The following is a 21,577-nucleotide window of genomic DNA, read 5'->3' on the forward strand; positions in this document are numbered from 1 at the left end:
GTTATTTTCAAATGTATTATCTTGACATTGACTTTGTTTATGGATCTTTAATGAGCCTAAGTATTCATGCTTTTGTTTTTGCCCCCTTAACCAGTACAAGATATTGAAGGCTAGCATATGTAGCTAACTTTCATTTAGGCTTTTCTTTTGTTTGTTCTTGCCTTTGTCCATCGGTGCACGTGAAATGGAAATCTCTTTACAATCCTAATGTTTGCTCAATGGGTGAAGAAAAAAAGGAGCAGATTGTCATGCTACAGTTTATCTAATGCTACTAATGAATTAAAAAAAAAAAAATTTAAAAGAAAAAAGGACTCATTCAGTGGTGAAAAATGACACCCTGACAGGGGGCAAGGAGAAGCTTCAACTCTGAGCACAGACAAGTTTGCAAGAAAGAAATAAGAAAATAGAAGTTCATCTGTCCTTCGCCGCGCTCCTTGCTGCTCAGGCGCGAAGCTCAAAAGAGAGTCGTCCCCATCGACCATTAAACAACATGTTTCGAAGAACACATTCATCCGCACGCTGCGCCGTTTCTCTCATTCATTAGTTCGTCCACATCACGATTCACTCACGACGTCTCAGTCAGTTCAACCAGTATGTGCTTTCAAATGTGATCACAAATTTGAGCTCAGCCGTATTTGTTGTTAAGAGTTTTAAACAGTGCATCTCACGTTTGTTTGTTTCTCCCCCTGAACTTCACAGGAGGTCATTCTTCTCAACCTACCTTCATTTCTCATCTAGTTAAACTAATGGCATGCATAATACTTCTATATTTGGCATAAACCCATAACCCACCCACCCAAACCCTCTACCCTACTCACCTGCCAGTGAAAATAACAACATATTTAAAATCCACTCTTGTTAAGCCTATGTTAAACCAGCCAAGCCGTAGTCTTGTCCCTTAATGGTTTAAGCGCTCCCCACCACCACCTGCTCACTGAAAATAAAGGGAGATCCCACAGTTTTCATTCATCTCTTGTACAGTTCTTCTTATTTGTCTTTTGTTCTCGGTGTAAAGGATCGCAAAGGGTCGGGTGAGACGGACAGCAGACAAATAGGATGGTTATGGTGGTGAGGGTGACGGAGGGGATGTAGGTCCCTGAAAGGTCCTTAAATAGTCACCGGGCAGCTAATGACCTTGTTCTCTAGCATGACACTGACCACCAGGAAGACGAAGTACAACATGAACATGATGAAGCCGAGCAGCTTGCTCATGCGCCACTTGCAGGCGGCGATGGAGATGATGACGAAGAGGAGCATGAGGAAGAGGAGCACGATTGCACAGAAGAGGCCGTTGGAGCTGACTTGCACCGGTCTCAAGCCTTTGAATAGGGACCAGAGGAGCCAGGGGAGCGGCAGTCTGCAAGTACACAAGCACACGATATGTTACAGGCTGACCACGTGAGCTGCTGAGAGCCGATAACAGCATGAAGATACGCGTCTATGTCCTGGATAAACTGACCCTTTAAATGATATATGCCTGTTTATAATTTAGTCTTTTTTCCGTCAAAGCTGCTTAACAAATATGCACGTGGTTGCCACATCTAACGCGGTACATTTGCTTTACTATCTTGTTGCTATTAGAAGAAATGATACAGGTTTAGCCACGAAACCGAACCTAATCTTGTGTAAAGACTTTGGAAATCAAAATTGCGCTGCAAAAATGTCATTACAGCCTGAAAGCCATCTTACTCCGGCCCATAGAGCCAGTAATAGTTTACTTATGATGCTACAGTAATTCAAGGCTTTGAGAGGAGTCATCGTCAGAGCAAAAAGTACTGCTTTCTCTGTGCTTCTCCTAAACATCACATACGGATCCCTACCCAGATCATGCTTGGATAACATACCCAACAGTAATGTCAAAGATGTTGGAGCCTACAGAGCTGGATACAGCCATATCACCCAGCCCCTTGCGTGCCACAATAACACTGGTGATGAGGTCAGGGATAGAGGTTCCAGCTGCTAATATAGTCAGTCCCATAATCTCCTCTGTAATCCCAATGGTCTCTCCAACCTGCAAAAAAGAAAAAAAAAAAAAAGAAAGCTAAGCTTTAGGGTAAATAAAAACTAATCTTTGTTCTGGCTATTTTTAATTTCCTTGTGCTTAGAAGCTGAAGGAGGTGATAAAAGTATCTCTGACAATCTTTGTTTTAAACAAGACAGCTGTAATTATGCGTGAGTGGATGGGAATGGAGGGTTATTATAAATGTCAAGAACGAGAAATGAAGGAAAATATATTTTGTAAGGATTATTCTTATATCATTAGGCTTTTGGGCTGCTGTTATGATCACATAACATCAGTTCTTTTTACAGAGTCTTGTGTACCTGATGGGCCCACCACACCATTAGGTAGGAGAATCCTGCAATCCAGCAGATGGCACCCAGGAATGTAATGGGGAAGAACTTCTTTGATGACTGGAAAATAAAAAAAAGAAGGATTGAGCAGCACACGTACACACAGACACACGCACACGGCATTCTTGTTCAGGAGAATTTAGTCGCATACCGTTTTCCTGACGTCAGGCAGTGTTAGCCACAGGGGAAGGACAATAGGCATGATCAGGAGGTAGGTGAAGCGCTTGCGGCAAGATTCAGGCCAGGACAGGCTCAGAGGCTGGTCCTCTTCTTCTTCATCCTCAGCCTGAGAGCAGAAAAAAGGGAAGGAGATACTGGTCAAAATGTATCATTTTGAAAACAATATCAGGTGAACAAGAGGGAATAACTGAAAAATAAAAACATTGGAAGTGTCCCTTTTAGCTTCATATACTCACTACCCACAGAGGCAGGGATCAGTTTGACAACACCGCTGTTATGAAGGAATTCAGAAGTCAGCAGAGATTAATCGCAGGAACTGGATGTGTGCTACCATGACTTTAAAGGGGAGCCATTCTGCTCATTTCCATGTCTCTCTTTTCATTTTGGGAATTTACCAGGGTAGTTTTGCATGACTCGTAGCTGAAAATAATATGTCTTATACTGGACCATGTTGCAACCACATCGGATCATCCTCTGTCTGAAACGAGCAGTGTGATCTCCCGGAAAGCCCACTTTCTTTTTCTTCTGATTGGCTGCCCCTCATAAACCGGCTTCGTTTGATACAGAGCAACACTCAGAGATTTGATTCAAAATATAAAGTAGAAAACAGTCTGAAGAGTGGGCACTTGGCCTCATTATTTGAAACTTTGGCCATTGCAAGAGTATGACATAAATTTAAAAAAACAAACACATAACAGGTCTACTTTAAGAGAGAGGTGGCTGTGATTTCTGAGACTCCACTGAACCTGAAGGGCTGAGTGTCAGCAGTCATCGGGGGCTCATCACTGCTGACTGGTGATGTTGGCTGCATCAGCAGATCCTTAGGGTGTGACTGGACGTGCTGCTGGAATGCCAAGTGAGACAAAAGTTGACGGCACCCTGCGATTCGCATGAAATCAGATTCCAGGAAAGATGACTAAATCATCATTTTATCTACCTTCTTACAGGCTGTCACTTAAACATCCAGGTAATAGTTAAATAGTACAACAACTAAGCTTTTTCTATTCAGAAAGATCCCGAGGTCCCTTAGCAACTAATTATAGAAGATGATAAGGAGCCAAGGGGACTTGCAGAGAACAGGTCCATGCACGCAGGCCAGACTAGAACATGTGAGTGATCTAAAATTCATCCCCTGCCCTTTTGAGAATAAATAGGTATAAAAACATGAAGTGAAGGGGTGCAGAAGATACACTGGGCAGAAAAACAAAGTAAAACAGATGCTGATAACAGATGTGATACGCTGGGTAGTAATTTTCTCAAGGAAATCATTTCAGGCCTTAACAAATTTAATCAGATCAGCTAAACAAGGCCACAGTGAAGCAGAAATCTTTAAAGATGGTTGCTGCACGAATCATGAATCATATGGCGCTTATCCTGCTGTGACAGCGACTGCTGTTGAGTATTGCCTGGTAACCTTGGTAATCAGAGCTGCCAAACAAAAGGGCTTGCATCACTTATGTTCAGCATTCTGATTTCTCCTCCTCTCCATATCCAGATGGCTGCATTGTTGTCTTTTAAAAGCTCTAAAAAGCAAAACAAAAACACCCGAAGCTTTGCAAAGATCAATTCTGGACCAAATCCACTGCTTTTAAAAGATGCAAAGATTGTTATTTTGGCTCACTGCAGAATCCAAAAACGCAGCAAAAGCTTCTTCTTATGTTCAATCACAATATTGACAGTCCACTCCACACGGTTTTGCTCTGCAGCTCTTTCATGGGCATGTTGACTGCATGCAGACTACTGTTTCTGGATGACACTGCTCACCATGAATCCAGCATTTGACTATTTATGATTTGCTTTAGTTACTTTCTATGCTAAAGTACCCCATTGAGCTGGTGCTCCCTGGTCTAACTTGGTTCCTAAATGCCAGCCCCTTGGGGGCCTTTCCTGCCCTGTGGTGGCTCAGTTGGTAACACTGCCAACTCTGTGCTTAAAGGCACTGACTTTTATCAGACACCACAGAGCTGCGAGGGGAGGCGTGACATTTGCTTCTTTTTTTTTTTCCTTTCTTCCTGGAGGGAAGCATTTGCTCTGGTACCCGGTGTGAGGCAACAAAGCTACAATAGTTGAAATGGTCAAAAAAGTGCAGAACAGCTGCAGCAAGGCTGGAAATGCAAATGGTGCGTTTGCATTAGTTTAACCAGAAGAAGGAAAACACTGCTGATCTGACAGGTTCGCCTCCATGGGCATCTCCAGTTAATAAATAATGCAAGTACAATAATGGAAAAAAACACAGAGGAATTTGGTCTTCAAGTAAAATAATATCTCAGCCACAGAGTCGACAGATTATTGTTATTTTCATCAGCAGTGAATTCTGGGATCACACCTCTCTAGGCTTTTTATGTGCATGCACAGAAAGCCAGAGCAGGGATTGTTGCCAACAGATACGACATCCGTCAAATCACACACAGTATTAAAAAAAGAGTAGCTGGGGTGAAGACGGGTTGCAAAGCAGCTTGCAACTGCAACTGCAGGCAGGCTAAAGCAGCCTAAACTGCACGCCATATAGGTTATTGGGGTGTTTACGTGGATATCAGCTTCGCCGTGGGTGTGGGTCGATGTTGAAATCAGCTGATCTGAGGTGAAACGTCTAAATTTGTTGTTTTGGTTTAGGTTTTTGGGTTCAGAGTGTTCCATTGTGAGTGTTGCATTATTTTCTTGATTCAACTTTGAGTATCCAGGAATTGACAAAATGCAGCCATCTGTTTAAAACTAAGATGCTATGTGTAATTCACAAAGAAAGCCTCAAACACACACTGTGATTTGAAACTTCACACATTTCCATTCACTATTTGCCTGTCTGACAGCAGTGTCTCATTCTTCACATGAAACATTCATCTTCATAGATGCCCTAACAGCTGCAATGGCATGAATATTTTTTTTGTCCCCCACACGCACACACACAGGCTCCATCTGGATATAAAATTCTCATCCTATTTAGGAAAAGAAAAAGCAAGCAAATCTTCAAACTGAATGGTACTTCCACCCAGGAACTCCTGAACACTGTTTTTTTTTTTCACATCGCTTTAGTTGTGATAGAAGACGTAGGATGAGTCATGAGATCCCGTGGTTATGATTTTCTTTAGTTTTCCCGAATGTTATTTAAATAATTGATTACAGGAGCTTTATAAATATTCAAAATGTATGCTACTGAAAGCAGAAAAATCTAGAACATGTTGTTGCAGATAGACAATTGAGTGAGACATAGCTTTAATGTCACCATCAAAATTAGAACCAGATGCAGATTTTAAAATGAAAAATCTGCTGCTCAGAGAAAAATTACAGCACATGACTACTTTTCTTGGCTTGCTTCTCAAGGGTTTAGACAGTAAGTCGTGCAAAACTCTGCTGCAAATTTTAATTTGACCTTAACTATCTCCTTATTCCCCAGTCTTGGTTGCCAAGACATCCAGGAGAAATTGAACAATTAGCGTGATGGGGCCTCTGGCGGCAATATGAAGGTGTGAGCTGTTTCCAGCTACTTCCTGGCTGACACAGGCAGGTGCACTGTGCAGGATCTAAAAATAACAGCATGTAGGAATCAAGAATGCCAATAAGCATCCAGGTCTTTCAAAGTTTGTGAATCATCACCTGAAAAAAAGGTGTTTTTAAACTCCATCTACCTGCTGTTCTGCTTCCTGCCAAACATTAATCACAAGAATATCATTTTTTTAGCATCATATCAGGTTATGATGTTATGATGTCTGTGTTTAGGAGAGGAAAATGTCAGGATCTTGAGACCATGCACTGATTTCTATAACAGAATCATGCCTGTTTTTAATGAAGTGTTTCCTGAGGATCCAAACCCATGAGATGCTCTGTAAGATGCTCTTTTTATACCCAATCGTGCTACCGAGCCGTTGCCATTTAAACTAAATAGTTTCATGTATTAGTTTTGTTTTAATTTAGTATTAGTATTTAAACTAATCAATTTAAAAATGTTTCTTCCGCTGTGGTAACGCTCACTTTTCCAGTTTTTTGCTCCATCAAATTCAAAATGAGATAATATTTTTCATTAAACTGTAAAATGTGTTAAACATTTGATATGTTTTATATGTCCTATTGTGAATAAAATGTTGATCTCTGAGATTGGTAAATTATTACGTTATGTTTTATTTACATTTTCCAGTATTAGCTTTGTACAGTATTATTTGTGCTTTTAATCAAGTAGGACTTCATAGTATTGTGGACACCACTGTATGCAAAGCTGCTTCACATATTACACTTTATACAATATATCAGATATATACATATATTTATATAATGAACTTTATGTACATTTCATACTAAATAACTAAATAACCTAAATTAAACTATACACTCTCTCAAATACAAAACTACCGCTGATGCACCAACACTTCTGTTGTATTTTTAATAATGTAAGTCCAGAATTTAAAAAGGAAAAAAAAAACATGTTACTTCTTAGATTTTAAACTTTTCACGTGCCAGTGTTTTTTGTTTCATATTTATCTACCTTGTCTTTAAATTTTACACACAGCACGATGTTAGTAAAACTGTAATTTCGTCATGCTTATACATGCAATTTTCTTCAATATGAAAGACTTTTACAAATCTCTATGATATGAGATAAACTGGATAAAGGACTGGAAGCTTGAGGCAAGAAAAAATGCTTCTGAAAGAAAGCAGTCTGAGCCTGCATAATTGTTAACAGAATAAAAACTCTCTCCATATCATGCATTAATTGTAAAGGATAATAAAGGATAACTGGAGCTAATTTGTTCATGTGACGTTTGTGAGAATATCAACAAAATCGTTCCCATTTTTTCCCCTTTCCCCCCCCCCCCCAATTGCATATATATTTATGAAGAATGATTAGCCAAACCACTGATTATTACAACCAAAGCACTTTGGCTAATGCATGTCCTCCAGTTGGAGGAAACATTGCAGTAATTAAAGACCACAAGCAACATCAGTTGAATGTCTCCTTGTAGTAAGTCGTCTGCCCAAAGAGACTTACAAGCTGTGTGATTTCCATCAAGCTTAGAGTTAAATATATTAGCACACAGTTCCTGTTATGTTTTCCTTTTCCTTTTTTCCACTATTGTTCACCCAGCTGAAACTGGCTGAACATTAGTTGGAACATTAGCAGGCTTTTGGGATTACTCTTGTTGATAGCAATTTAAAAGTTGAAAATCCAGCAGGATGACCGACACCCTCGCCTCCTCTGTCTGTTCTCCTCTCAGTGTACATATTTTGATTGGCTGCCTGGTTGCCGTCTGCTGGCTTGGCGGGTTGCTGCATCCCGCCGTCGTCGTTAATGCCAGCGATTCTGGTTCAGGTGCCGTTATGAGACTCGCTGAGCCTGGCCACACGTCAAAGACCGAGTGTGTGTTTGTGTTGACGTACGTGTGCGAGTGTGTTTGTTTCGAGCATCCAGTGGCGGGGAGCAGCAGGTGAGTGAGGAGTGTGATTACAGAACTCAGAGGGAGGAGGCGGGTCTTTGGCAGGTCTGGCTGAAGATGGAGGAACTCGCCCGAGTGCATGCTGGGAAATTATCAGCAGTAGTGACCTGTGCCATAGTTGGTGCAACCTTTGCATCAATCACACTCAAGGTGGAACACAGACACAGATGAGAGGCATAAAATATTCATAAATGCCTCTCTTACTTTGATGTTTGTCTCACAGTTTCGTTGCCTTCTCACCCAGTTAGGTGGACAGGCGACGAACTGGTATAAATAGATTTTCCACATACTGCGATTTGTGAGTGCCCTTTCATTTCTTACCGTCTCCCCCTCTTGCCCTGCTGTTCCATTCATAGGTGGGGTCACCTCCACTTCCACACTGGAGCTGTTAGGAAGGTTCTTATCTGCAGGAAAAATAATGAATTAATATAATAATAATAATGAATTTGTTTTTGACAACTCTGAAAGACAAAGTGTTCGTTTTTATGGTCTGAAGAAAAGTGGACAAATCATTTCTGCATAGCAATTCTATCCAGGTAAAATGATTCAGCTCCTTTTTTAATTATTAGGGAATCCTCACATTGTGGTAAATAAAGTAAGTAAAGTTGTTTATATAGCCCTTTTTCTTAGACATAAAAGTCACAAAGTGCTGTAAAACAACTACAACACATTTATAATATCATAGAGAACCCTGTTAAAATAGAACAAAAATAAATGAAACGCATAAAGAACAACAGAAAATGTCAGCAGAAGGCCTGATTAAACAGAAAACTGTTGTTTAGTTAAGTAAATTATGAGGTGTGATCAAAATGTTCTACGACTGCACCTGTAAAAATAACAAAAACCTGTTTTTCCAGATTTGACTGAAACTCCCTCAAAGACACACCTAATGTTCCTGCTCTGTTTAGATTGCTCTCTAGAAGCACCATTCCCAACATGCACGTATGCTTCTGTATCACCTGAACTTCATGACCTGATCTGCCACCACTTGACATGAACATTGCAACATTTTCAATGGAAGAGTTATCGGGTCTCTCAGTCTTAGCTACAGACTCTGTCTTCATAGCCACAGTTTCTCATATTGAAATTTAGAACGCTGTAACACTACAGTTGATATTTGCTCTTCATGCAAGCAGTGAAGTTGCAAATGCTCATGTGCAAGTGGTGTGAATGCATCCTCCAGGGAAGTTTCCATGTACTAGTGCAGAGCTGCACAAGAAGCTGTCCATGAAGGGGGCAGCAGTCGTTTCTGCTTTTTATGCCCAAAAAGTTGTTGAACTTTTAATAACACCTTTTTATTCCAGGTCGTCTTTTTGCCAAATAACTAACCTTTATTTCAATCAAGTAACCGACTTAGCATTTCAGTACCAACATCTGTTTCAACCCTTATTTGCTTCTTTCAGATTTCTGTTTTGTAGTCAGAAGAAAAACACATTTATGGAACTGCTGGAAAGTTAGACCTAAATGTCATATATTTATTAAAAAAAAATGTTGTAACAACAGAAATAATGGCAAAAAGTACATCAAGGCACCCCCATGTGTGTGAACATACATGTGCATGTCTGAGGCTAACACTATCTCACCTTATCAAATGCTAGTGGCTGCTTTAAATCCATTTCAATTGAGGCCCGACTTACTTAACTTACCCTTATTAAAATACAAAGAGCCGAAAGCCATGTAATCAGATGATTAAACTATAATTGCTGTGGAAATTGCTTTAATCCAAGTATGGTTGTGATACAATTAGCAGATTCTCAGACAGATAATGTGCCTCGATACCACTTTGGTCCACCACATGACCTCCCTCCCTACCTTGCTCGCTCAGATGTGGCAATATTATAACTAAAAATGTGATACCTGGACTGAGTCACAGTAAATATTCTTTTGCAACAACCTAAAAAGTGAAGTTAGCTGTGGTGACCGACCACCAGTCGAGCACTTTGATCAAGAGGGTAATATGTTAATGTGGTGCGGTTAGCATAATTTTGCCTTGTTGATCATCAGCTATGTCTCGCTTTGATTCTCCTGCTTTGCCTCCATTGTGGCCATGAAAGTGTTTCCTCTGGCCCCCTGTTTGTTCCTTGGTCCAGCGCTCTTTGAAGTGAAAAACACAAATTATTCTTGGCAGTGACTGTGATTGATTAAATACTGCTTGAAGACAACACTTGCAATCAATTTGGCTGCTCTTGATCATGTCGTGTTTGTTTAACAACAGATGATCGTTTCAGTAGGGAATCTAATAACTAACGCACATGAGCTCGGTTATTCTAGCGATACCCGCTTCTCCTTGAAGGTCGTGAGAGGCCAAAGCTGATCAGCGATCAGTGGACAGTGCAGACCTATTCATCGCTATGTTTTTCCATCAAGGCATGCCTTTACTGCACTGACAGCATGTTTGGGATCAAAGTCATTCTGAATAATCGTTCCACATGGAATTTCATGGTGGATTAATATTCTTTTTTGTTCAAAACTCCATAAATTTTGACAAGATCCCCAACACCACTGACTGAAATGGAACTCCAAACCATGACAGAGCCTCCACCGTGTTTTACAGCCAGCCGTTACACTCCCTGTCGTAGCTTTCTCTTGAAATCCTGACCAGTTGCCACAGATGTTGAGTTCAGTTCTTGAGTAGTTTTGCTTATCTCAGCCTTTTCTCATCATTTCCCTTCCTTAAGTATGGCTTTTTGACAGCCACCCTTCCACTTACGCCATTTCTGATAAGGCTTCAGTGAACAGTAGACAGGTCAATTGATTTTTCCCATTTCTTTAAGACATAACTTTCAAATACTGTTGATCTGCGGCTGATGGTATTTGTAGGCCTTTCACTTCGTTTGTCCTCCATCTGCCCAGGTTTCGCAAATTCTTTTAAAGGACACGCTTTCCACCATGTTCAGATATATCAAGTTTAAGCTAACAGCTCTTTGCAATTCACCTTGATGGTGCAAAAATACAATTTTATTGCTGTAAAACTGTGTTATCTTTGGCACTTTAGTAGATTCTGTTAGAGAAAAAGGGAATAAATCATGTGTTTTTGTGACAGGTTGTTAGTAACAAAGTATCTAAAGACAATGTAAAATTGTTTCTTTGTCTTATGTGTAGACACAATACTAGTTCATCGCTTGAGTTAAGATCCTGATTCATGGGATCCTTTGGAAATGGTCTTCCAAGGTCTTCCTTGGAAAGGAAAGGTCTTCCAAAGAAAAGAGACACTTTGGGAAATATCATACCGACATAAAGACTGACATTTTTTTATTGTACGGACAATTTTGAGCCAGAAAATAAACAAAGGTATTTCCTATGATTTCATACTACTGCAATAAGATCTAAAGGATATTAAAGTTTTATTTACCTGAACGACTCGCTACTCCATTGGCCTTTTCACTATCCTCCACTTGGCATTTCTTTTTAGCAATCTTGTGCAGAATAGACGCCTTCTCTCGAAATTTACCTGCAAAGAGGAAACGAAAAGAGAAAACACAACACTGGTCAAATTCGGACCAAAGCGCCGCGTACCGTACCATCCACAAAGCCTTTCGGCCTCGTCCCAGTCAGCGCTCCTTCGTTGTCACCTTCGACCCCAGATGGGTCGCGTTTCAAAAGCACAGAACAAACAGGGTGGCGGCTTTACACAAAACTGCAGTTGCAAGAACACATAGTCAATATGACATAGCATATCATATACTGATGATCCTGCAATGTCCTGGTCCTTGGCGGAGGCGAAGCAGAGAGAATCTCTTGTGAAAAGATCTGCCTTCTGGAGCTCAGATTAAGTCCTGGTTTTGTTCGGTTCTCATTTCAGATCAAAAAGTCACAAGAGATGCCAGAGGCTAGCAGGGAACTTAAAAGCAAACAAAAGTTCGGGACGGCATGTCACAAATCACAAATTTAAAGATTCAAGAGGCTGTGTTCAAATTTTTAATCCAGGAAGCAACTAATTTGATCATTATCACAGCTAATCTCTTACTCCAAGACAAAAAAATTATCATAACTATAAATGTAGAGAATTTGAACAGATGTTTCTAAAACTGCTGGTACGTATTAGTTTGTAGATAACATTAATTGAGTCTGTGAAACCATTTTGTAATGGTGTGATGCAGTGGACTGGATTGAAGCCTTGACCTTGTGGCTCATATAATTTGTGTGCATTCTTGATATTGTAAATAATGGCTCATCCAAGGCAATTTTAATCACTAGCAATAACTGAGGAGCAATAGAGTTTTGATAAAATCCCTACAGCCTGAAATCCCCCCAAAAGACCACAAATATAGCCTAGAAACAAGGAGAAATACGATTCCAGCACCAAGTTGTGCAGCTTCCAGGTCAGAGTTCAGCAGTAGTGGTTGCTCTCAGTATTTATTTATTTATTTTTTTTTACACCAGCCTGTAATATAAGAGACTTTATCCTATGCAGCACGTACTTTCTGTGTGCATCATTAATCGTTGTGCTGTCGTGCATCCGTGCTTAATTTAACTGTGCGTGTCAATCCTTCCCTTTTCTCCTGCCTCATCCAAATCACCCGGCTGCAATCAATGCAAAAGATTTTTTTTGTTTCATTTTACAAATGCATGGCTGATTCGTCAGTGCTTGACACAGTGATGCGTCAATACGAATACTCCGCCCAGCCATGTGAACGCTGTCTGTGACCTTCTGGCAAAATCATTAACCACCCTAAGTCACCGTCGGCCGCCTTCGTGCCTCCTCTGTCTCACTCTACATTTCTCTATCACCTCGGATTTTCTCACTCATTCGTCTTTGGCAAACACCATCTTTCTCTCACTTTGTCTTTTTGTTGTTTGGCAACGCTCAGCCCCTCCCTGCCCTTCCTCCACACACATGCGCACAAATACACACACATACACTCCCGACTTTCACAAGACAGAATCACACATTCCTCTGTCTTGACGACACTCACCTTAGGCGGTCATTGTCAGTTAGTTGTCTTAGCGAGTGTGTGTTTGTGCGCGTTTATTCATGGATAAGTGGGTGTTTATTTATGGATGGGGGAGTCTGAGATCATCATCTTGTTACTTGGGCATAAAACTGACAGGGTTGTGCTTTCTGCTGTAGGTATGCAAAAGAAATGCTAAAAAAAACAAAACACTGGCGTCATGTTTCAGATCTAACTTTGAACATACTTTGATAAAGACCTGTGAAAGCAAAGAGCCGTTACTACAGAAGCTGCAAGAAGAAGGAAGTTTATCATTTTAGATACATAATCCACAGAATCTGAGATCACCTCAGCAAGTTAGCTTTAGCAGGAATCTAGCTATTTATTTCTCTCAGTTATCACTGGTATTGTAACAAAGTATAAAGAAACTTGTTTAGGTGTTCTGATTCTTTATTTATTTAATTGTTTGTTTGTTTTAACGAATGTGCAAATTAAAGCAATTAAGTGGATCAGATAATTGGTTAATTATTCGAATGAGCAATCAGTTACCATATACCGTTGTGTCTTTTGTCTGATGACATCACACCATTTCTTTTGCCTTTCCACTCCTTGAAGTATGTTGCATGTACTAGTAGAAGGCTTTCAATCCTCAGGCTGTGTAAGTGTGCATGTTAAGCTCAGTTAGTGATATGGCAAAGGTGGCAGGATTTATCTTGTGGGAAGATGTGTTTTAATTAGTGTCATGGTTATAATTTTTAGATATTGAAAAAGCACCTCCAGGCCTCAGTCACACAGGCGTAGAGACCAGTCAGTGACCCCACGGCAACCTCTGGTCACTTCAGAAAATGTGTATTCCCCAAGTTGCAGGAAAGCGGTTGTTGGAGGTTGGTGGCTGTCGCCACTCAAAAACAGGGAGCTGAAAACAAAAAAACCTTCTCATGATTGGCTTGGTCAGAATCAGACTGGCGCAGTCGCTCACAGTTTGTGTGGAAGACGTCGACTTGTCTGCAAAAACTTGACATTTACTCTCAAAGCTGCAAATAAACCGAAAATGAAAAACATTCACCTTCAAAGTAAAAGCTTTGCCTTAAAACGTCAACCACAAACTATTTCAAAAGGCGACTTTGCATCACATTTTTCAGTTTCACTACAGCTTAGCAAGTAGTTTGCAAGTATCTGCAGGCAGTTTGGCGTCTTCCATGGAAACTTCTTCTCACCCTGGAAACCTACTAGCAACCAAAGCAATCACAAAGACGTTTTTGGTGTAGCATAGCAAATCTCTTTGCAATCAGTTTCACACCCGCTGGTTGTGGAATACACACTTTTTTCTAGTGACTGGTGGTTTACAGAGTTTCAATTAAGATCTCTAGACCTGCTCCAATGTGGTTTTGTGAATCAATTTCACAGGAAATACATAATTTCCCCTTGCAACTAGTGGATGCCACAAGGTTGTTGAAAGGTCTCTAGGCCTGAGTGATTGAGGTCTAAGCTCAACTAGTTACAAAGGTGGCGAGGCGATGTTGAGGAGGAGGAATATGCAAGTGCTACAGCTCTGAAGCGGAAAGATTTTAGTTAGCTGTGATGAGGAAAATTAACAAGCTTGTTGTCACCATGAACTCACCATGAGGTAAAGTTAGTATACTCAGAGGTTAAACTGGACAACATAACCAGCTTACTAGAGATTACTATAAAGTTAAATCTGGTAAGATAAAATAAAACATGAATTTTCTCAGCAGCTAACATTGTAACGCAACACATTACCCTTTAATGACAGTGATATTCAAAACTAATAAATTGCTTTTAAAAGTAAAGCTACCAAATGCAGTTTATAACAATTTTTTTGCCATTTCCACCTTATTTATTGTTATTTGGAAACAGAGCTTTTACTTAATATGGTTACATTTTTTGATTTTTTTTTAACGCAAATTTTAAAAATGTGTTTTTCTGTCACTTTGTTTTAGCATAAAAGCACAAATATCAAAAATAACACTCCACCCAAATTATAAATATGTGATTGCTATGTATGGGAAATGTATGTATTGCCATCTTAAAGGAATTAAAATAAAAAAAAACACAGTTAATGTTTAGTTAAATTCTTTAACTTAAAAAATATTTAACAACAAAAAGACCAGTTTGTGAAGTGTGGGTTAAAAAAACGTTGTCATTTCTGCCTGTTACACAACCACTGGGTGGATTAGTCACTCCAGTTTGCCAAATTCAGAAACGTTGCTTCTGGTGCAAGTGTAACCTCGAAGTAAGTGCTGGGGAATGGATGATGTGCTGTATTGCTCAGAGACGCAGATGGGTAACAGGGAAAAACAAGCAAAGACGAGAAAACATTAAAAAGACCTTGTGTGTTTTCTGAATGCAATATTGGCCGTGTAAGTGTGCGTTTGTAGTTAAACCAGCCTGCATTATGCATGTCTTAATTTACACAACGTCAAACAAAAGAAGCAAATTTAGAAATTTTCAGAAAATACCTAATAAATAAAATGTCATAATAACACTACACACAGTAACACACAATATGTATGTACATATTCGTAGGGGAAAAAATATAAAAATATGCCAAAAACCAAAAATGGGAACAAAAAGTACAATAAAAAAAAAAAATGGCATGGCTACTATGATTTGCACTTATGCCAGTGAAATCTCAGCGAGATTATCAACTTAAAGCAAAATTATGCAAACTGTGTATCACAGGCAAAAAAATAAATAAATAATAATGGGGCTGGATGTGTTGCTTCGTGATGAAGATGGGGGAGTATAAAAACAAGAGGGATGATAGAAGCTGTCTCAAAGAATCAAGTAATGAAAACTTTCAGGCTTACCTTCCTCAGTCATTGAGTGATAATATTTTAGTTTCCCATAAGTCCCAAGCTCTACAACATCACAGCAAAAGACAAGGGTAAGGCAACAAACACACAGAGAAAAGGAAAAGAGTGAACATGACAGAACAAGACAGATCTGCTGGTTCTACTCACATCACATTCTGTACAGAGTCACACAAGAAGCACAAGAAGTCACATACAGAGAGACAAAATCTCCCCAAGTCATCACTGCATAAGTGCAAAGACAAAGCAAGGACTCAACTGCAAATACAAAACATCAAGAGTCTTTCAGCAACTCAGTCTGATAAAGAGCCTGCCAACGGTAAAGGGAGGGGGAAGGGGCAATCAGTATACCACCATTAAAAAAAATGATCAGAGGTTCATAAAAAGATATATTGAAAACAAACAGAAGAGGACAGTCGGAAGAGAATATACTGGGTCAACATGCAACAAAATGATGAGTCCTCCTCTCCTCTGCGCACAAGCTTATTCAGGGGCTTGATGATTCGGCATTTTATTCCCACAATGAAACCCGAACAATTAATTTGATTCCCTTACTGCTGCAGTTCTTCCATGCTACAGTAAATAGACAGTCAGCACATCGGCATGATGAATTAGCTGGGAATTCAAACCTGCAGCAACAGCTGAACGTGAAGCAGCTGAGCAGAGGACACCGGACCGCAGACTTCTGCCTCCCACGCTGTTTCAACAATAAATGGCCAAAAAAAAGCGATGATTCGCTTTAAATAGAATAGTAAGTTTATGTTACATTAACTAGATAAACTAACTTAACTCCAGACAGTAGTTATATTCCCTTCTGACCAGAATTAACAATACAGGTCCAGAAGTCAGCACACATTACTGAGATTTATGGAATCCATCCATCCATTTAGCCACTTTCTTAACTGCTTGTCCAATTCAGGGACACAGGGCCACTGAAGCTTATCCCGACTGACTTTAAGATTCATATCTTTTTAATTCATGAGCCACTATTTTCCAGAAGCTCTCTCTGCATGGGGGTTTGTCTTTCTGCGCCACATGCAAATTCAGAAAAAGCAACACCAACCAATTAACACCAAGCAAGACCAACTTGTCCTTAGTCTCCGTTCTTCTTTAGAAACTTTTGATAATGAAGCCAGGCATGCTTTCCTCTTCTGCCTGGCTTCAAGAATATGAGAGTCATCCTATGAGGTAATCTGGCATATCCACAGACATTCATGGTGCCATTGATAAATGTCATTCCTTATCACCTTTTGCACTCATACAGCCAAGTATCATCACAGGCTCACCTCCATGCTTCACTACTGGGAGCACGCATTCACCGTTAGTGGTCCTAGCCCCCCAAGCGTGCCGAAATCCATCTAAGCTGAACTCATTTATCTTGCTTTCATCTTACTGGAGCATGTCTTCCCGATATTCAACAGGCTTCTTCTTTTAAGGATATTTATCAAAGTTCGATCTCATAGTTTTCTGCCAAAAAGTAAGTATTGTTAATCAGCAGTTGCCTTCTGATCGTGTAAGCTTTGACAGAAACTCTGATTTCCAGCAAACTCAGAATTCCTTTGACAAATATGAAGCAATTGCCTTGATCTTCAGAGCTAGACTGTTCAAGTTTTTTTTAGAAAGAAAGCCATTGAGACTCTGATTAGTGGTACTAAGGCTCCCTCTATATCCCTTGATTACTGCTGCTGTGCTTCTACTTATTTTTAGCAATGCACCGATTTTCCTATATACTTTTACATCTTCACGAAATCTCACAACCAGACTTTTAAATTCCCCTTCCTCGTTTCCTCTACCCATGTATTTCAACTGGTGTTTTAACCTGTATGTCAGGTGGTAAAATGTTAAATAAAGCCATTCACAGTATTTGCTTTTGATTGCTCATAAGAGGAAATATTCTAGATCTTTACATTTTTATCCACCATGCAAAACAAATTGGTCTGGTTCCAAATTCATTCTACATACTATACTGATATCACCCCCAAACATACAGTTGCAAAAAACTATTCTCAGCACCAACAAAAATAAAGAGCCCTGCAGCACATGGCCACCACAAGGTCTGATGTTCACATCATGGAGCCAGTCTGGGATTACATAAAGACTGGGAGCACATGAAACAGCTTGAATCCTGAACCATCACAAAAAACTACTTCGAAAAGAGCGTGAGCAACTATTTTCAACTAAAGAGAACATGGCATGTTCTACTAACTACAGCAAGTTTAACCAAACGTCATCATTGGAAGGACCTCACTGGCAACAAAGTAGAATAACATGTACCTTTTCATTAAAGCTATTCTTGGAAATCTTTCTGTTTGCTGATGTAAAATCCACTCTCCTGTTTCAAACAGCCGTTAGACTGAATCATCACAGTGGCTAATCTCGTTGACGAAGAACCAAGAAGCGGTTTCAAACACTATTTTTTATACAGTGCAAACAATGGGCTTGGAACAAGACGAAAAACTTCCTTTGAAACACTACCATTAAACCACATGTCATTTACAAATAATTTAAACGTTTTAAATCACTTTGTCCTTTTATGCCTCACTTATTGTGCTGCTGTGTTTTTGTCTGACCTTTATCTGACCTCTTTATCTGATTCAGCTGACGGTACTAAGTTGATATTTTTGACCAGGTCTGCCTGTTAACAGAGGCTAGTTCCCAAATAAGTTAATATAAACCTTTTGGTTAACCCTAACTTTGCAAGTATGCCATGTAGTAGGCATCAGTACAATAAGCACTTTATATGTTCCCACCCACATGCCTACATCGCTCACACTAATATCCGACAGTGGGCGACCACTCTGCTAGTGTGTGAGAGGATTATGGTGAAAATCTCATGCCAAATGTGAGACTTGGCAGCCATGAAAACACAATCTAATGAGATGAAATCACATTTCATTGCAAAATGCCTTGCTCATATGCGGTGCTACTTGACAAGCGTCTCAATCCCATATCGTTATATTATTTTTGGTTTGAAGTACACTACCACTCTACGTCCAGTCTCTACAAAGCTGCCCTGAGGGCAATTATCCCCAGACACAATCACTGCCTGCACGGTCCACCCGCTGTAACTCCATAGAGAGAGCGAGGCTTGTTGTTGTTGTTGTTTTTTACCAAGGGACCTCTTGTCCTTGTGGTGTGACCTCTAAACCTCTGGTGAGCCATGCGTGAGAGTGTGCGTGCAAGTCCGCTCCGTCTGCTGGGGGTTGGAGTGTCAGGGAAATTCACAGCCTGTGCAAAAGCAAAAAGGCTTTTAGCATTGATTCTTTCACCCACCCAGTGCGGGGTGGATCAGAGGGCATGGGAGGGGGTGTGACATATGCGTAGTATTTGATTACGTTTGAACAGAGGCCGGTAACTACTTGGTTACAGTTTTTATGCTAAACTAAATTACATTAACTTTATGTCTATGGCTCCTACGGCAACAGCAAGAAATCAAGTCAAACTATCTATCAGGGGTGTCAAACATAAGGCTTGGCGGCCATAATCGGCCCGCCAAAGACTCCAAACTGGCCTACTGGAAAATATGAAGAAGAGCGCAGATTTTCCTCCCAAAGCTTTTCATACAATACCAAAGTACCTGATTAATAGCTAAAAATTCAAATGACAGGAAACTTTTTTCACTATAACTATAGAAATATATTATTTTTACAGTGGGTCCACAGTAAAAAAAAAAGAAAGAAAAATTAACAAAAACTTAGCTAAGAGAATTATTTTCTGTAATTTTATAAATTTATTTCATCCATTTACTCCAGCAGCATTTCTCTATTATGTCGAAAAAGTGAGATGTGCTGTTGAAATTGCACTTCTGTTTTTTACATGACGCTATCTCAGGGATTCAATGTGTAGTTAAACTTCTTTACACTGACAGAAAGGAGGTTTCACTCGTCTAGCCGGCGTAAGGTCTAAGTGGGCTGCATGTGGCCCACAATGTAAAATGAGTTCACATTCCTGCAGGATATGAAACAATATCTCTTCTGATTATATTCTACAGTAAATATGTTAACATGTCATCTTATATTTCAGCTTTCTTTTATGTTTTATGAACATTGTTAAGTTTATACAAAAAAAGATCTAACCCAAAATGTCAATAGACTATATCTGCATACGTGGAAAATATATTTCCGTTGCCCAAGGGGTGGTAGGTCAGTGACAGTGAGTGCATTATTGAACCATGTAATCGATGGTCTGGGTCACGGCACAGACAGTACTGCTGGCAGGCAAGGCAGCTATGTGGGGAAAACTGGAAATGCTTGCTGGAAGAATGGATTAACCCTCATGCTAAATGGCTGTTTTAATAATAACTGCACTGAAAATTCAGACCCTCGTGTAATTTAAGGGGTGTTTTCTGTAATTCGGTACAAACACACACGTGGACCTAAATTGTTGCCCTTTGGTAATTTTCTTCTATACCAACGTCTAAAACTTTAAAGAAAACAACCCCTTTGGTCTCGCTAGGTTACTGAAAAAACAGGCTGTGTGCTGAAATGATTGTTTTTTTAGTTGACCCAAATTTAGTGAGTTTGTCTGTTATTTGCTCAGCCTATGCAAAACTTCCCGTCTACCTCAGGAAAAAAACCTAACAAGATTACTGAGGTCAACTGCAGCTATGGAAAAGCACAGACTCAGTACCACAGTTCAGATCTGAGAGTGATACATTTTACTGAAGCACGCAGCCTGAATTCTGAGTACTGTTTTGGGAAACTTGTTTCAGCAGTCTGCTGAGGGTTCAGACAGTAGAGTTAGAGCCACTCTTCCCTTCTCCCACCCATTCTCTCTGAGTAGTTCAATATTTGATGCCACTCCTAAGTGATATTGTTTGTAGCTCCACACTGATGGGAAAAAAAAAAGATGCTGGTCCTTGTGCCCAGAACTAAGTGTACCAGACTAATACAATGTTCCCTGCAATGAAAAACATGCACGTTCTAAGGTCTATTATTAAACTGTAGGAGATTTACCTCAACAACATCAAGAAAGCTGCCGTTTTTTTAAGCTAAATTTAAATGCTGATAGTTTTTTGTCCACAGCTTATTGTAAAAGGCTGCACAAAGAAACACTTTCAGTCCACTGGTTAATTGCTCCATATAGCTTAACCAGAATTCTGACCACGGGGATATAAAAAGGGCTGAGAAATCAACTGACAGCATTTCGCCGTCTTCCAGATAGGCCGTTTCATGACCTAAGCAAAAGGCTGACACATTTACTCTGTCTCTTTCCCACAGCAAATTCTGTCTGCTTAAATATCTGCTTAGCCTCACAGACCTAGAGTGACATACAATGTTGACAGGAACACCCAAAGCACTTATTTTGGGCCTCAACGTGTCTCACAAAAAACAGCACTTATAAAGCTAAAAATCACAAAGGAGTTCATAAGAGGAGAGAGAGGATTAGGGACGATGGGGAAAACAATGTAGAAATGGTAACAGAGGGTTTCCAGGGAAAAAGCACCCACAGGAGAGAATGAGATATCTGAAGAAGAGAGTCTGCAGGGATGGTACGGTACAGAATTGACATACAGCACATCGGCGCTTAGGAAATGTATACATAAGGGACACACTGGGCACAAGAGTTGCCTCCAGGCTGTTGGAATGAGAACAAACATATTGTTTTGGAGCAGGGGGAGATACAGAAATTAGAGGAGTAACTCACCAGAGTCAGCAAATTCTGAAGGGACAGTAAACGAAAGAGAAATAAGAAGACAGAAACAGAGACAAGATAAATCCAGGTGATATTTAGTCCAATAGCGAACATTTAATCATTGATAGGTATTTCCAAGATGAGAAAGGGTTGTGTTAAATTAAATGTCATTAGCTCTTCATTCATGGCATTAAATTAACTCAAAACTTGTTTTGGACGTCTTTGCAGAGAGTTAGATGAGAAAGTAGGTACTACTAGCATT

The 21,577-nt window shown here is 39.9% G+C and overlaps 1 protein-coding gene across 8 annotated transcripts in view; it reads right to left on the bottom strand.

The window, feature by feature from the left end:
- Nucleotides 1–807: 807 nt before the first annotated feature.
- slc24a2a (solute carrier family 24 member 2a) overlaps nucleotides 808–21,577 on the bottom strand; it is a 45,270-nt gene continuing 24,500 nt past the window's right edge. For 3 of the 8 annotated variants that reach the window (XM_085267127.1, XM_085267128.1, XM_085267126.1), the window contains 8 exons: nucleotides 21,328–21,342; nucleotides 15,679–15,729; nucleotides 11,308–11,406; nucleotides 8,277–8,359; nucleotides 2,504–2,638; nucleotides 2,323–2,412; nucleotides 1,845–2,011; nucleotides 808–1,357 (listed from right to left, as the gene is read on the bottom strand). In XM_085267127.1, coding sequence (XP_085123253.1) covers nucleotides 1,108–1,357; nucleotides 1,845–2,011; nucleotides 2,323–2,412; nucleotides 2,504–2,638; nucleotides 8,277–8,359; nucleotides 11,308–11,406; nucleotides 15,679–15,729; nucleotides 21,328–21,342 — 890 coding nt within the window. In that variant the 3' untranslated portion in view covers nucleotides 808–1,107. The remainder of the gene's footprint in view (nucleotides 1,358–1,844; nucleotides 2,012–2,322; nucleotides 2,413–2,503; nucleotides 2,639–8,276; nucleotides 8,360–11,307; nucleotides 11,407–15,678; nucleotides 15,730–21,327; nucleotides 21,343–21,577) is intronic. The other 5 variants (XM_085267133.1, XM_085267131.1, XM_085267130.1 and 2 more) reach the window with 2 other exon arrangements.

This window comes from Mchenga conophoros, linkage group LG3 (genome assembly GCF_057382185.1).
Source record: "Mchenga conophoros isolate Kocher_MC1m ecotype Shallow Benthic linkage group LG3, M_conophoros_male_GT1.1, whole genome shotgun sequence".
Taxonomy (NCBI): Eukaryota; Metazoa; Chordata; class Actinopteri; order Cichliformes; family Cichlidae; genus Mchenga; species Mchenga conophoros.